General features: G+C 39.7%; 1 protein-coding gene across 4 annotated transcripts in view; it reads left to right on the forward strand.

The window, feature by feature from the left end:
- Positions 1 to 4,530, forward strand: part of ALPK1 (alpha kinase 1) — a 120,563-nt gene extending 116,033 nt beyond the window's left edge. For 3 of the 4 annotated variants that reach the window (XM_035030294.1, XM_035030292.1, XM_035030293.1), the window contains exons 13-15: positions 264 to 426; positions 1,638 to 1,824; positions 3,006 to 4,530. In XM_035030294.1, the coding sequence (XP_034886185.1) occupies positions 264 to 426; positions 1,638 to 1,824; positions 3,006 to 3,205 (550 nt within the window). In that variant the 3' untranslated portion in view covers positions 3,206 to 4,530. The remainder of the gene's footprint in view (positions 1 to 263; positions 427 to 1,637; positions 1,825 to 3,005) is intronic. The other variant, XM_035030295.1, reaches the window with a different exon arrangement.
- The last annotated feature ends 12,526 nt before the right edge of the window (positions 4,531 to 17,056 follow it).

The raw sequence follows: 17,056 nt of genomic DNA on the forward strand, positions 1-17,056 counted from the left end.
GGGAACCCTATGGCCAAGTCAAGATGGCACATAACATTAGCCATCACAGTCAGCCAACATGAATTACGTTCTCTTGTTCAGGAGGCTCTTACAAAATTATCTGAGTCATGAGATAAGTCAGGATCATTAATACTGACTGTCCAAGGTAGAGAAAGAATAACATCTTTCAAGCATTTTTGTGTATCTCCTTTGGTCTCCGCTCTCTTCCTCTGTGATAAGATCACTTCTGCACTTCTTTTGTATGTTTTTTCCTCTGGTCGTAGATATGTTGGGAAAGAATATAAGGAGCAGAAGGGGCTCCGGCACCACTTCACTGATGTGGAACGTCAAATGACCGCACAGCACTACGTGACAGAGTTTAACAAGAGACTTTATGAACAAAAGGTTCCAACACAGATCTTCTATATCCCATCCACAGTAGTACTGGTAAGATTAAAGAGAGCTGGGGTTTGCTTAAACAAGCCTGTAAGTATATACTAGGTTACGTTTTGGGTAAAATCCAGTAAACTCAGTTACCAGACTATTTCATCTCCTTCATCTACGTAGAGAGAAATGTAAGAACTATGACCTTTTAGATCCTGAATATATAATTTGGATCTTCCAAGTCACCCTGTTAATTCTGGTATCTGGTCGCACGTGGTCAAGTTGGCATTTTTAATATCCTTTCTTTGGGTACTGTCTGTATTTTCAAAGAGAGAAGAAGGACCCCAAAGATGATATGTAGTACAAATTATCCCCTCAACCCAATGCATGAATTCCCTGTTTTACATCTGTTAGTCCCCGCCCCTGGCAACCAAGTAATTACCAAGTCATAGCTTAAACACGTTTAGGAAGGAAAAATAATTATTCCCTTTTCACTTTCAAATAATTCTAGTTGTTAGGAAGTTCTTAGATCTGTCTTCCTCTGATTTCTACCTATGAATTGCAGCTCCGCCTTCTGGGGTCATTGAGACCAATCTGTTTTCAATAAGATATCTCTTTAAATATACAAAGGCAACCATCCATCTCCACTGACTTTTCTTTAATTTGGATTAAGAATATCCTGCCTTCCCAAATATGTTGGATCCTTAGCTCATTCATACCTAAAGGACTTTTTTTTTTTTTACTTTGGCCAAAGACATATTTTGACACATATTTTATTACTACCAATAATAGCTATCATCCATTTTTCACTTTCTTTATGTCAAACACTATGCCAGGCATTTAACACATTAACTCTAACCTTTGAAACAACTCGGCAAAATAGAGTATACACACAAATGCTTGAACTGATGTTCCAGCCCAGCATTCCAGGGCATGATTTATCTACATGTCTTGATGAGCTAGCTCCCTAGGGTAGGTCACTTCATGGCCTCATTTTTATGTGAGCATTTTAATAAAAGAATAATAATAATTTTAAGTTCTATTATATGCCACATAAAATGTTAAGCGCTTTACATGCATTTTTCTCATTTAATTTTTTTAACAATGCTATAAGGTAGCTATTATTATAATATCTGCTTTACAAATGAGCAGACCAAAACCTCCAGAAGTAACAGAGCTCCTAAGTGGCAAAGCCTAGGTTCAAAGTGAGGTCTACCCGACCCCAAAGCCTGAGGCCTTCCTCGCCATTATGGTCTCCCGTTTCTATTTTTCAGATTTTGGAAGGCAAGACAATAAAGGGATGTATCAGTGTGGAGCCTTACATACTGGGAGAATTTGTAAAGTTATCAAATAACGCAAAAGTGGTTAAAACAGAATACAAAGCCACAGAATATGGCTTGGCTTTTGGCCATTTTTCCTATGAGTTTTCTAATCATAGAGATGTTGTAGTCGATTTACAAGGTATGTGAAATTGGGACTTATTTTTTTATTTTTAGTGTTATTCACATGTAAATGTGAGGTCTTGTAACTAGCTTTTCTAGTCATTATTTAATAGATTTTTCAGTGCCTGGACTACTATTTGTAATTAAAATAATTGATTTTACTTTATGTAGCAAATGATGTCTGAAAAAAATGTGTAAAGCTTCTACAGGGGTCTACAATGTCACATAATGAGTGAGAAGATCTGGCTCACATTCTGTTGGGCTTAATTCTAGAGCAAATCCACAAGGGCTTTTTTAAATTTCACTTAAGTGTATTTGAATGATGTAGGTTTTTTAATATTGCATGCTTTAATATGTGAAAGTCTTTCCACTCTTTCTTTTCTTCCGCCCTTTACCTTTATTACAAGTGTGATATTAGGTTTCATAATGGGGTCATTAAGGAATGGAAAGTTGTGTGTACTCAAATCTGACCTTTTAAAAATTTTCTGCATTTATATTTTAATTTTATTTCAGTTCATCTAATATTTTATTTACCAGAATTATTAGCCAATACTCTTCACTTCATTTAAATGATAAATGAGGTTTATTATAACTATTTTTAGTAACGATTCTAAGACCATCCCCCAAGATTTTCTCTATCCCCTTCCATAGCATTTATCATCACTCTTTATCATATTATATATTCTTACTTACTTATATTGCTTATTAATCTGTCCCACTTCACCAGAATGTTAGCTCAATGAGTATAGTGATTTTTTACTCACTTGTTCATTGCTAAATCCCAAGTACTCAAAATGGTGTCTTGTATAATGCGTATGCTCAATAAATATTTGTTAAATGAACAGATGAATTAATGGGTTAAGCACTAAAGCGACTTATGAATCGTGAAAGAAATATTCAATATATTGTGATCTTAGTAATTAAACTAAGTGCATTTTATTGCTCTCTAATTCCTTGAGAATTGGCAGCCTAGGTATGTCATATTTGACAAAGTTAATTACCCAATGTTCAGTTTCCCTTCTTAAACCAATAATTGGAATATGCAATACCAAATCCCTTAACAGAAACTTATTAAACATAAACTTCAGTATAACCGAGTTTTTAAAATATCTCTTTAAGTATATACATTTTCTTTTTCTGAAATACACTACTGACATTTATAGAGGATATAATTCTCAGACATGTTTATTTCTCTTTTAGGTTGGGTGACTGGTAATGGAAAAGGGCTCATCTATCTGACAGATCCCCAGATTCACTCTGTTGGTCAGAATGATGTCACTACCAATTTTGGAAAGAAAGGAATTTTTTACTTTTTTAATCACCAGCACGTGGAATGTAATGAAATATGCCATCGTCTTTCTCTGACAAGACCTTCAGTTGAGAAATCAAATAATTCATAGACTCTCTGGCATGGTAATGGAATAGGTTTAGCGCTGCCTACCTGTGTGGGGTCCTGCTCTCCTTCCAGGCAGACACAGTATGGCATAGCCCGGTTCCTTCGGGCTTAGGCAGGGCCATGGGACTAGTTCTAGCCAAAAATTTGTGAGATGAATTGTTGAGTATCAATTTCAGGCCCATATTTAATTGCCAGTGCAAGATGCTGCAGAGCTACTTCCCTCTGCCACAGTTGGCAAGAATATGTCAGGAGATAGCTGCTTATCAGCGTAAGTCCTGCAGAGAGGCCAACCTGGAAAAGGCCCCCATGGACCCATTGTGGACACAAAACAGATGAGAAATAAACTTTTGTGGCTCAAGCCATTGAGATTTTAGAGTTTTTTGTCACTCTCTATCAATGCTGACACTATGGGTGTTTTTCTTATTGACTTAGGAGTTCTCTGTATGTATTAAAGAATTTAGGACATTGTGATATGAGTTCCCGTTTTTTCCTATTTGTCTTCTGACATTTGACTTTGTATGAAACCCTTTTTTTTTCCATGCAGAATTTACTTTATACAGTTGAATTCATTAATCTTTTATTTTACGGCTTCTAGTTTATATGTCATATGTAGATCCTCCCTACCATGGGTTTCTTTATTTTTAAAGTATGTTTCTAGTACATTTACATTTGTGAAAGGTATGAGAGAAGAATGGTGCATTTTAACAGGCACGACAGTCCACTCCTTGCACCACACAGATCTGCTTCTTCACACAGGTGTGGGGAGCAGCTCATCGATGATCTTGTTAAAAGAAACTTAGAGAAGGGATATTGGTGCGGTATTCCCTTACTGAGATTAGTCTTTGAGGATGCAACTGGTTTCCACCCTTTCCCTCCTCCATTAGTCAGTCTAAATTTCCCTCATTCTTAAGTATTACTTCAGCAAGTCTTAATAGCTTATCCAGTGGTGTGACTCAGCCCTACAAACATGAGGTAGATTCTGCATACTTGATAGAGCTTTCTCAGTTTGGGGTTACTGCACAAGTCTGTCCACAACTGCAGTTGGGGCAAGTGAGAACCGTGTAGATCTCCCGCTGTGGGGGGTGTGGTTGACTGACACTCCGGCTTCGGCCCCTCTGGATCACAATGAAGTCATGCTCCCCAGCATGCTCTCAGCCAGTGGCTCAGCAAGGCCTGGGAGCCAGGCTCCGAATACTTCAACAGGTGACTGTACACAACGTCTTCCCAGTGGTCTGATAAAAACCTTCTTAACACTACGTTGCCATCTGACACTCCTGCTGCCCAGCCGTCCTCTGCCCTCTCCTTTCACTGGCCCCACACCTGCATATCCCTGTTCCCACCACTTAGCCTTTAGAGTTATTTCTCCCAATAAATATCTTGTATGTCTAATCCCTTTCTGGCATCTGCTTCCTGAACAACCCAAACCAACACAAGTTTCTTATGAAAATGGAAAAAAACTTCATTCTATTAACGAAGAGGGAAAATCATGTCATCTCCAAAGACACAAAAAAAGGTCATTTAACAAAATGAAAATCAATTCATGGTAAAAAAGCTCTGTGCAAACTAAGCATAAAGGAACGCTTTCTAAATCTGATAAAGGGATTTTTAAAACTTTATTTAAAAAAACAGCAATATCATAATTAACAGTGAGGCACTTAACTTTTTCCATTTGAGAAAAGGAACAAGACAAATTTGCTCACTATCCAAACCCTATTCAACATTTGTGGAAAAAACTTAAAAATACGTATATTGGTGTCTGACCTAGTTTCTGGCACAGAACTCCTAAAAGTCTTGTAATTCCCTAAGTGATAAGAGCATCTCTTGTTCTAATATTTGGTCTCTGACTCCAGTCCTGACAGAGAGCTCCTAAATCCCTTGAAACCTCCTGAGTGATAAGAGAATCTTTTGTTTTAATGAGGCAGCTCTTGATGAGCTCCTAGATAGCTTCTGGATAAGGACTGGTCACCAGAAAGACAAAGCCTTGATTAGAAGTTTGGAACTTTCAGCCTCACCTCACACCCTCCTAGAAGGGGAGAGGGACCAGCAATTGAGTTAATGATTAATCATGTCTACATAATGGAGCCCCCGTAAAAATCCCCGAATTACCAGTTTCAGAGAGCTACCAGGGTGCTGAACGACCTGGAGGTCCCGGGAGGGCAGGAAGCTCCATGTCGGAGCTGCTCCCCCATAACCTGCCTTATGCATCTCTCCCAGCTGAGGTTCATCTCTTTCTTTCATCATATCCTCTTATAATAAACCAGTGAGTAACTATTTCCCTGAGTTCCATGAGCCATTTTAGCATAATATCAAACCTAAGGAGGGGGTCATGAGAACCCCAATGTGCAGCCATTCAGTAAGAAGTACAGGGAACACCTGGGACTGCAATTAGCGTCTGAGGTGGGGGAGTCTTATGAGACTGAGCCCTTAGCCTGTGGGATCTGATGCTAATTCCAGGTAGAGTGTCTTAAACATGAATTGAAAGATAGGACATCCAGCTGGTGTCAGAGAATTAGCTGGTGTGGGAGAAAACCCTCATACCCGGTTTCAGAAGTATTATGAATGCGGTGCTAGTGTATGTGAGTAAAGGAGAAATACAAAGAGGCTTCCCCCCTCTAAAACATTATAGAAGAATTTCAGCTAATACACATAGAAGGAATGATAGAATTAGGAAGTCACCCTATATCCCTTAATGAAATAATGGATCTGGTCAAAAATCATTGATAACTGCTAATACTATCAGGAGAAAATTGATGAGGAACTTTATAATGGAGGAATCAGACTGATGCTACTTACACCTCAATCAATTGTATCACCAAAAATGGGATAATAAATTAATGATAAACTACTTTGGGGACAATTAGGGATTTTTAGTGTTCACTGAGTGTTAGATAAAATTAGTGAAGTAGTATCTTAAAACAATACTAAAGCCAAAAAAAAAAAAGTGAAGGTGGAAGTGAGAAAAGCTTGGTTCTTTCTTGATAATGTTGAAGCAGGGATAAGCATACATGGGGATTCATTACATTAAGTCTTTCTCCTTTTGTATATATTTTTAAATGTACACAATTTTTTAAATTAGAAGGTCATAGAAAGGAAGAAATACCAAGGATTATCCAAAGAATGGGTAGATAGAGATGATGAAAACTATGATTTGTATCAAATAAGCCAATGAGGAAAGAATGTAAGAAGGAGTGGTCAACAATGTAAAGTCCCACAGAAAAATCAACAATAGAATATGTATTGGGTGAGGGCCTGAGGATAATGAGGAGAGATGGCTGACAGCAATAACAAGCCAGTGATTGACAGAGTGGCCCTTTGGATGTTGTAGAACAGAGATCAGCAAACCATGGCCCCTGGGTCAAATCCTGCCACCACCATTCCAAGTTTTATTGGAACACAGCCACACTCATTCAGTTACGTATTATCCGTGGCTGATTTTGTGTTACAGTGACAGAGTTGAGCAGTTATGTCAGAGACTGTGTCCCACAAAGTCAAAGATATTCACTATCTGGGGCTTTACAGAAAAGGTTTGTTAACCCTTGTGGTAGAAGATGAAATCAGAAATAAAGGTCAGGATGTTTACATTTACAAAGAAATATGGGTGCCTCTACCAACACAAAGGAAAAAGAGGTAACAACAATGAATGAAGAAGTTTGGAAATTGGAGGTGATAAAGGAGAAAGTTGATGAAAACCATGTGTCAGAGCATCCTTTTCTTTGTGAAGTAAGAAGTCTAGGCTCTCCGTTGAATGAGACGAGGCTAGCAACATCAAGGCTTTGAGAGGAGGGAAGATTATGAAACAATGAATATCTCTGTATCATAAAGAAGAGAAATAGTACTACTGAGGGGAATTCACAGAAAATTACATTTTAAAAATCTCTTTAAATTGTTATTTACTGGGGCTCCTGGGTGGCTCAGTCGTTAAGCGTCTGCCTTCAGCTCAGGTCATGATCCCAGGGTCCTGGGATCAAGCCCCGGATCGGGCTCCCTGCTCGGCGGGAAGCCTGCTTCTCCCTCTCCCACTTCCCATGCTTGTGTTCCCTCTCTCGCTGTGTCTCTCTGTCAAATAAATAAAATCTTTTAAAAAAATTATTTATTTACACCAACACCAATATACCCAACGTCTGGCGTAAGAAATTAAATGTAATACTAATGTTGAAGACTCCAAAGGACCCTTCCCTAATCTTCACCTCCTCTTCTACCCAAGAAGCAATCACTAGCCAGAAAGCGTTGGTTATCATTCCCTTTAATGTTGTTACACATTTACTTTTATTTAATGTTGTTATTCATTTATAATTTGTATAAAAGCAACAATAAAAATCCAGTGTTAGGGTTTTTTTTTTAATATTTTTAAGGTTTGTATAAATACAAAAAAGGCCAGAAGCATTTAAAATGAGCCAGATTGGCTTTATAGAAAATGAAAAATACAGTCATTGATATTTAAAATGTAATAGAAAGGTTAAACAGCAAACTAGGCATCAATGAAGAAAGAATTACTGAAATGCAAGGTAAATGTGAAGAAATTAACCAAAATGCAGCAGAAAGATAAAGGGATGCAAAATACAAAAGAAAGAATATGAGATTTGGAGGAAGGAGGGGTCTACCAACATCTAGTGGGGGGTTCTAGAAGGAGAAAAAGAGAATGAGGGAGAGGGAATCCTCTTAGTCAAGTGAAGAAAATGAATCAAGAAGGGCATGATCAAATGTGTCAAATGCTGCTTATAGATAAGAAGAGTACTGTGAATTAAATTGTTTACTAGTAACCTTGATGTGAGCACATATAGTGGAGTATTGGGGGTGAAGGGCCAAATGGAATGATGCATTCATTTTTTATTGCTACATAACTAATTACCACAAACTTAGCAGCTTAAAACAACACACATTTATTATCTCACAGTTCATGGATCAGAAGTCTGGGCACAGCTTAACTGGTCTTCTGTTCAAAGTCTTCCAAGCCTGCGATCAGGGGGTTGGCCAGACTATATTCTTGTCTGGTGGCTTGACAAGGGAAGAATGAACTTCCAAGTTTACCAAGTTGTTTCAAAACTCATCTCCTTATAGTTGTAGGACTGACATCCCCACTTTTTTGCAAGCTGTTACCTGGAGGCCCATCTTAGCTCCTGGAGGCCACTGTAGCTTCCTGCCAAGTGACCCTCTCACAGGCCATCTCATCAGCTGAACTCCTTCCAGACCAGTGGAAGAGCATCTCCCTTCTTCCCAGGAAGCAAAGAATGAGTTTTATGCAATGTAACTTAATAAAGAGTCTGTTGGATAGAAGCAACTCACAACTTCTACCTACAATCAAGGGGAGGGAATTACAAGCATGTGATTCATTGGGAGTTACCTTAGGGTGCATCCACACAGAAGAGTTTAAGGGAGAAAGGAGGAAAAGAAATGGAGGAAGAGCATATGGAATACTGTGTGAGTTTTGCTTCAGTAGAGAACAAAGACATGGCGTGGTGGATATTGGGGGAAGTAGAATCAAGAGAGATACAGGATATCTTTTATATAGATGGGAGAAGTCACAGCATACCAATGAGAGAGTTACAGAAGAGAATGAGGAAATGATGATACAGGGGAAAGAGAATGGAGAATTGTGGGTGCAGTGTCCTTGAGGAGGCAGGAGGGATGGAATCTAGCACACAAATGGACGGGATGGTATTAGACCAAAGCATGGATCGTGTATCCATGGGGTAACAGGTGATATGGCAGAGTACTGGAGTGCAATATTGTGGGCACGAATAGGTATAGTAGGTAGTACTGTGTGGATATTCTATACTGCATCCTTCTAGTTCTTGAATTCAGTTCTTTCTCTGTTCCCATGACCAGAACATTAATTGAGGTCTGCCCGATCTCTCACTCCAGTGCTGCCCCACATCCTCCTCTGAGACACTGGTGATCTCTCTTAAATACAAATCTTACCATGTCATTAACTTGCTTTAATTCCTACCATGAAACACAAATAAGGGGTAAAAAAATAGAGAAAGGGTATGAACAGAGGATTCGCAAAAAGAAAATACTATTTTCACTTATCAGTGAATATGTTAAAAGGTAATACTCAATTCTGGAAAGGTTGGAAGAAATTCTGTTATAACTGATTATAGGAATGTGCATTACAGTAGTCTTTATGGAAAGGAATTTAACAATATATGGTGTCCATTCTTGGACCCACTAATTCTGTGAATCTCTAATGAGGAAATAATCAGAAATGTGAACAAATACAAGTGTGTCTATCATAACTTTACTCATGATAGTAAAAATATGAAATAATTTAAAATTTCAAGAGTAGGGGAATAGTATTATATATTATAATTCGTCCACAACTGTTATTCATCCATTGAAATTGTATGTATTCAAAAATATTTAATTATTATAAATTTTTTAAGATTTTATTTATTTATTTGCCAGAGAGAGCAAGCACAAGCAGGGGGAGTGGCCAGTAAAGGCAGAGGGAGAAGCAGGCTCCCCGCTGAGCAGGGAGCCCGAAGCAGGGCTCCATCCCAGGGTCCCAGGATCACGACCGGAGCTGACGGCAAGATGACCAACCCACTGAGCCACCCAGGAGCCCATATATAATTTTTAAAGTAAAAAAAAAAAAAAAGGCATTTATAGTATTGATCCCAATATCAGTATGTATGTATATGCAAGTAGAAAAAATAATACAAAATATATGGAAATGGTTATTGTACTTTTCCCTAGCTAGTGAATTTATGGTAGTGGACTTTATGTTCTTCTTTGTCATCTATATTTTCCAAATTTTTAGAGGAAGCATGTACCACTTATATCAAAAGATGTATTTAACATGAAATTTACATGGGTCTCTTTTTTAATAGAAAGTCCACATTATCAGGTGAACATATAGGGCCCATCTTTCTCTTCAGCCCATCACACCTCCTTGTCTTGTAATGACTCTCTAGAAACACTGAACTGCTAATGGTTTCAGTTTGAAGTCAACCTGCTTCCTCCCACCCCACTACAAGCTGCTTTGTCCCTTGATGACTGTTTTTCATGCTTTTCTTATGCCTGCAGGGACAGTCACCCCCTACCTCTTCTCATCCTTAAAGACTCACTCAACCAACACTTTCTAAAAAAATCCTTTATTCCCACTCTCTTTTTCTCCACAACCTAAATAAAGTACCCCTCCGTTGATGTCCCAAAATAATTGTACAGTTCTCACTGCAGAGTTATTGTGGAAGTTAATATACACTTGTGTCATATTATCTAATAATAGTTGAATTATAATTATCTATTATATTATTTTTTATTTTATTTATTTATTTATTTTTATTTTTATTATTATATTATTTCTCTGTTGCTGCTTGACAAATTAACCCAAAACTTGGAGGCTCTGAATAACAAAGGATTATTACATACAGAGGATTATAAAAGGCTATTAGCTTGAAGTTTCCACAGATCAGAAACGGGGGAGTGGCTTTACAGGATAGTGCTGACTCAGAGTCTCCTTAAGGTTCCATCACAATATCAGCTAGGGCTGCAGTCATCTGAAGGCTTGACTGGGACTGGAGCGTCCGCCTCCAAGCTCTCTCAGGTGACTGTTAGCAAGAGGCATCTTCCTTGCTGGCTGTTGGCCAGAGGTCTCAGTTCCTCACCACGTGTTCCTGTCCATAGCACAACATGGCAACTGGCTTCAATCAGAGTGAAAAATCCAAGGGAGAGAGAGACAGACAGAAGTCACAATGTCTTTTATATAATGTAACCTCAGAAGTGACATACCACCACTTCTGTATACTATGGGTCACACAGATCACTGTGATATGATGTGGGAGGAGACCAAAAGGGCATGAATATCAGGGATCATTAGAGGCTGGCTTGGAGGTCATTCTGTTTCACCAGCCTAAACGGAGCCCTTTGTACCCCCAGCACTTGCTTATTTACTGTCTGCTTAACAGTTGGTGCTTAGTTCATTTTTGTTTAAATAATTGAATGAATAAGTAAATGCTAATTCTATGCATTTTAAATGCTCAGTAACTGCTTATTAGCTGACTACCTCTTGCTACATAAGGCAAGAGACAATAAGGCTTATGTCTTAATTACAGACAAATGTCTGAGCTCTCCAGACTTTAGGAAGCCATTCTATAACAAGGTAGGACATGGGCAGATAAGGGGATGGACAGAAGGATGGAAAGTTGGAAGGAAAGAAAGACAAATAGAATATAATCAGTTCTACTTCTAATTTATAAAGAAAATTATTTTGCTTCCTATGTTTAAACTTTTCTAATTTCTTCCCCCACTCCTATTCTTTAATGCTTATTTCTCACAGCAACGTGGTCACTGGGATTTCCAAGTAACTTCTAGAAAAACTCCATTATCATGTTTCTAAATTGAATAAATTTTTATTTTAATCTTTTGTGTGTGGAGTCAAATGACAATATATAAAAAGCTAAGTTTCAAGAGTTGGGTTCAACTTAAAGAGACTTAATTTTTCTCCCTTCCGACATCAGAAATAGTAGGCTTTTGTTACTGTCTTTTGGTACTGCTATTGTTTCGGATGATGTTTGTTCTGTGTAGTTTGGTTATACAGACGTCCTCTGCCTGGACCGTTCCGTAGAAACTAGGTGTAAAGTGTAAGAAGCAAGAGTGAGAGAAAAAAAAATAAATCTCTTTATTATGGTGCATAAACCTTCAGTGCGAGGGAGCTTTGCAGCTGCACAAGGAGAAAAATGCATTCAAAACGATAATGCCAGTGTGAATAATCCTTTCTCGAATGCTGCTTGCAGACTGCTCCAGCTTTGTCAGGTGAACTTGAACCGGGCCATCAGCTTTGCCCCCATTCCCATTGCACACTCTGTCTATCACCCCAGGGCATTCACCATCTTGACTGTTGTTTAAAGAGAACAAGCAATCCATCATTGAACCAGGGAGTCACTTTCTCATAGAAAAGTAAAATCAGCATGTGACACGACTCAGCCCTAGTGTTTTGCAGATTAAAATGATACATGGCGACTCACGTGTTACTAGGAAGATTAAGTCGGTTATCTTGTTCCACTGCTCAGACAAAAGAATTCCCCTCAAGCAGTAAGGGGGAGCTTTACAGAAGCTGAAAAAGTTGGACCCCACTGTACAGCGGTAAAACAGAATTTAACAAGAAGACAGAAAAAGAATGTTATTTACATCTCCACACCTTCCCTGCAGAAGACGGTACAAAGAAGAGTCCGTCCCGAAAGGGGGAGCTGTTAAATCTTTGTAGAAGCCTTTACAGTTTGAGATGCCAATTTTATGACCAGAGACACACACACACACACACACACAATTTATTGTCTGACTGCCTCCTCAATTGATTTAAATATAGTGAAATAAATGAGCAGCCGCTGGCCCCAGGGCGTTCGCTTCATAAGAGTAGGTTGCAAATCCGGCAGCTACAGTATCAAGTTATTAACACTGTTATTCCATCGTGTGATCTACACAGGAATAATATTTTAAATGAATCTCAGACAAAAATGAGCTCACAATGGACAGCCTGTAACTTACCAAGCCCAGGCAAATATTTATCATATAACAGAAAATAGTATTTTTTAAATAATTGAATCTCTAACTGTTATATTTGTTTTTACAAAGTAATTTTCAAAAGGGGGCAGACGAAAATAAGTATCAGAGTGTTTAATTTTAGAGTAAATAAGTGCATTAATTAAAATGAGTGTACGAAGAATCCATTTCTTTCTCATGAAATAGTTTCTACAACTTAAAATAATTTTAAACTTTAATATGTGTTTTGCCATTTAGACCTTAACACTGTAAGTGACATGGATTAAAGAGAAAGAGTTCTGTGTTTTCTTTCAGGTTCTGATGAATTTTAGGAAACAACTGTTGTTGCCAAATGCTTTCTTAAAATACAGACCATTTTTCTAGTTGAAGGGATTTAGATTCAAAGAACGCCCTGTTCTGTTACTTCTAACTAAATTTTCAGACATTGCTCATCTACCACCAGCTATGTATATGTTATATAAGGGCTCTGTAAGAAGAAATGACAGCCCTGGAAACATGTACGTTTTCCCTGCCAAGGACAGACACCAGATTTAACCTTCTTTTCCTACACAAATCACCAGAAAGGAGAAGGACTGTTTAAACACTTTTGTTAGACATTTGACATGGTCTTTTCCAAATAACAGAAGGACCCACAGCGACTGGCTTTGAGGCGCCGTGTTCCCAATGTGCTTTCAATAGGGAACATTCTCTCTGGGCCGAGCACCTGGATCATGTGCAACGTTCCCTTGGGCGGGACAGCAGTCACTGAGCCACCTGCATCAGAAAGGATGGTAGATGAGGGACAGGAGCCTCTGGCCAGCTGTAGCCTTCCCCAGCCTGCAGGGCATGTTAGAGTAGGAGCCAGGCCTGGCCACACCAGCACCCGGGCATCCATCTGGGTGGCTGTCCTCATTGCCCCACCATAGACAACTTAGCAAGAACCTTCAGTGGATATAAAAATAAAGGGAAAGAGCAATGGAGCCCAGGAGCCTTTGAAACATGCCTGTGCAAAGACTCGAAGGCGTAAACTGCTCAGACAAAGGCAGTTTAAAATATCAGAGTCCTAGGACTTTCAGACAAGCACCAAGGAGGACGACTGGGACTCAACAACTACTTCAAAATAGACCTAAGCTCATCCCCTCCCCTTCGTCTCCTCTGGTCCCTCCCCAGCAGCACAGCCTCGGCACTGAGCTGAGCAAGGACAGACACTCAACAAAGATACTTCCTAAGTGTCTGGAGACAGTGTGATCACATATAAAGGTGAATTAAACTTGACATCTCTCACATCTCCGCATTGCCAAGTACTAGCGTGTTTGTTTGTTTGTTTGTTTTTTTACACTGAACTCTTGGTTACCAGAAGGAGGGGGAAAATGCAATCAAAAAAAGAAGACTATTGCTTAAGATTCAGCTTATATAAGCCGATAACAATTTTGTTGTTGTTGTTGTTCAGTGGTTACATGGCAACTGATGACTGGGAGGTAGACAGTTCCCAAATGCCCTGAATGTCAGGAGAATGCCAGACTTTGTCATCAGTAACCTAAAAATGAAGTTAAAATACAGACCAGGATGAATTAAGTGCTTGGTCATTTGGTATATGTCAACTATTTTATCGCCCTGACAGTTTTTGAAAAGGTGCCCAAAATGCTGTGCTTAGAACATCTACCGACCAGAGTGTAGCTCGAGTGTTTTTAAAACATAAACTGAAAAAGGTACTTGAGAAAAGTTAGTGTTTTATAAATGCTGAATATCAAAAAAATATTGTTTTCAGGAAGCATTTTATAGTTTGGTATAGCTGACCCGTGCAATTGCTAGAAGAGAGAAGGGACCCTACTAAGAGGTTTGCATATTTATTTAGTGTTTTCCATTGGAAGGATTAATTATCTATTCCACTCCACTGCAAAATAACCCTACAATGATTTTCTCTTTCAAACCTAACAAAGTCATGTTTCTTATGAAAAGAGGTCAGCCTCAGAGAGGCACCTAAGTCTAAATTCAAACGTGTGAGCTTTAAGGAAATACACTTACTTTTTTTTTTTTTTTGGAGAAAACGGTTTAAAAATCCAGACTGTGAATGGCTTCTTCTCAGTTGGAAAGGTCACTCTGAGTGCACTGTCCACAACATTAACTAGAAATGACCCTTGTCATCACTCTCAGCATGTGGGACAGAAGAAACAAATGAAAAGACACACCCAAAAGATGGTTTCTAGAATAGGCCACTTGGATAATAGATGAGATGCTGTACTCATGGGTCGAATGGGCCTCCTGAGGCATTGTTCCCACTGCACATTGTAGTGCGCTGGGTGGCTTCGAGATGACAAGGCCACAGGGAACCAGAGTCTCAACTGGACCGCCATCCCAAAGTGATGGAAATGCTGTCTAACTTTCGAATCTCCCAGCTGAGAACACTCCTTTTAGTAACAGCCTTCAAGTTTTGGTTTTGCATTTTCCTGACAACGTATTCCCTTCTAGGCACATTTTTTCGGGCAATAAATCAAGAAAAATGTTTTCATCAAATGATGCCCACACAGTTTTCTCCCCCTGCTAGGTAACTGTTGTCAGGAAAGACTTCACTGAGCAGAATGTGCTTTGTTCTTGCCACAGTACACAAAGAGTTAACTTATAGAGCCAGCTGGTTGCTTGCCAGGGAGGCGAGAGAGGAAAAGAGCAAGCAGCCTGCTTTCTCTTTCCTTCCCATACCACCAAGCTACATCCTTTACACTTCCATCCCCATCTCCTGCCTCCTCCTGTCTGCCCCTTTCTAGGACCAAAGAAGTTCAAATTAAAAAGCAAGGACTTCTGGGGCGCCTGGGTGGCTCAGTCGTTAAGCGTCTGCCTTCAGCTCAGGTCATGATCCCAGGGTCCTGGGATCGAGCCCCGCATCGGGCTCCCTGTTCGGCAGGGAGTCTGCTTCTCCCTCTCCCACTGCTGTTTCCCCCACTGCTCTCTCTCTCTATCTCTCTGTCAAATAAATAAATAAAATCTTAAAAAAAAAAAAAAAAAGCAAAGAGTTCTGACACTGAAGTTATTCATGGGGCTACACCCATCGTCTGGTCTTTCCTCTTCTGGGCAATACTTAAACATCAACTAGGGCTCAGTCCCTCCTGGTTCTGCCTGGAGTCACTCTCATGAGGCCTCCTGGAAGGGCAGGGTGCAGTGAAATCACGGGAACGCGCCCTAGCTCTGCTGTGTACCAGAGGAGTGGCACCTCGCCTCTCAGAGCCTCAGAGTTCCCGTATGTAAAATAGGTATAAAAAGACACACCTAGGGATGCGGTGGTAAGGACTAGAGATAAGGCATGTGAAGGACTTAGCACAGTGGCCAGCACATTTTGGTGTTCAGTAAAGGATGGGGCTTTAGTATCATTATATCCACGCTCTTTCCCCAGGGCCGTCCTGCAGAATCCATTTTCCCCAGTCCCACTCTCACCAACTTTGGCGGCCAAGACCACTTCCCTGTGTGTAACCTCAGAATCTCCCCCAGACACGGGAACAGTCCTGGTCCTAAGGACAAGTCATTTCTGATCAGGGTGGGGAGTGGAAAATGCAAATAACAGCACCAGTGACAATAGAATTAGAGTCTGTTCATGTATTTACTGATGCTCATTCATCATTATCGCGTCATCTTGAAATACCATTGAAACCATATCAAATTGCTGTTTTTTAAGTCAAAATAATCTGATATTGGCAAGATCATATGATTTCCACATAAGTAATACCCAAACATGATCCTCTCATTTTCTCTCCCTCCAACCTCTTCCCAGGTGGTCCTACATCCTCCAGCCTCACCTGATAGCAGTTCCCCAAATGTGATGGGCCCTCCCACAACTATGATTCCCAAGGCTCTTCCCCGTGCCTACAATATCTCCCCCTACCTCTCCTTGGAAATTCTTGTCAGTCAAGACCCCGAGTGTGTCACTTCTTCAGGGAGTCCTTCTCTGGCCCTTCTCCTCACACTCACACACACACTCCTGCACACACACACAGAGGCTCCGTTACACCATCACAAACCTTTAAGGTGGGACCTCAGTTGCACAGTAACTTCTCCTTTATGAATCTGCCTCCTGCATCAGATTACGAGCACGTGGAAGCAGAGATGGTGAGTTCATTTCATCAGCCTCAAGGCCTAGCCTAGCACTTGGTTGTTAATCAGGCCTTGTTGAATGAAAGAAGTAAATCATTAAAAATCACAAGATTAATGAGGAGTGTAGTTTTCTGGTTGGCCCATTGTGGCATAACTCTTGGTGTAATACAGTATTTAACACTGTGCCATGCACATAGCACGTGTTCCATAAATGTTTGTGAACTGAATGAATGATGGCAGGTGAAAAATCTCTTAATTAGATCCAGAGGGTCCTCTTTATTTGTACAATCCAAAT

The sequence above is a fragment of the Mirounga leonina genome, unplaced genomic scaffold (genome assembly GCF_011800145.1).
Source record: "Mirounga leonina isolate KUSES-001 unplaced genomic scaffold, KU_Mleo_1.0 Mir_357, whole genome shotgun sequence".
In the NCBI taxonomy this organism is placed as follows: Eukaryota; Metazoa; Chordata; class Mammalia; order Carnivora; family Phocidae; genus Mirounga; species Mirounga leonina.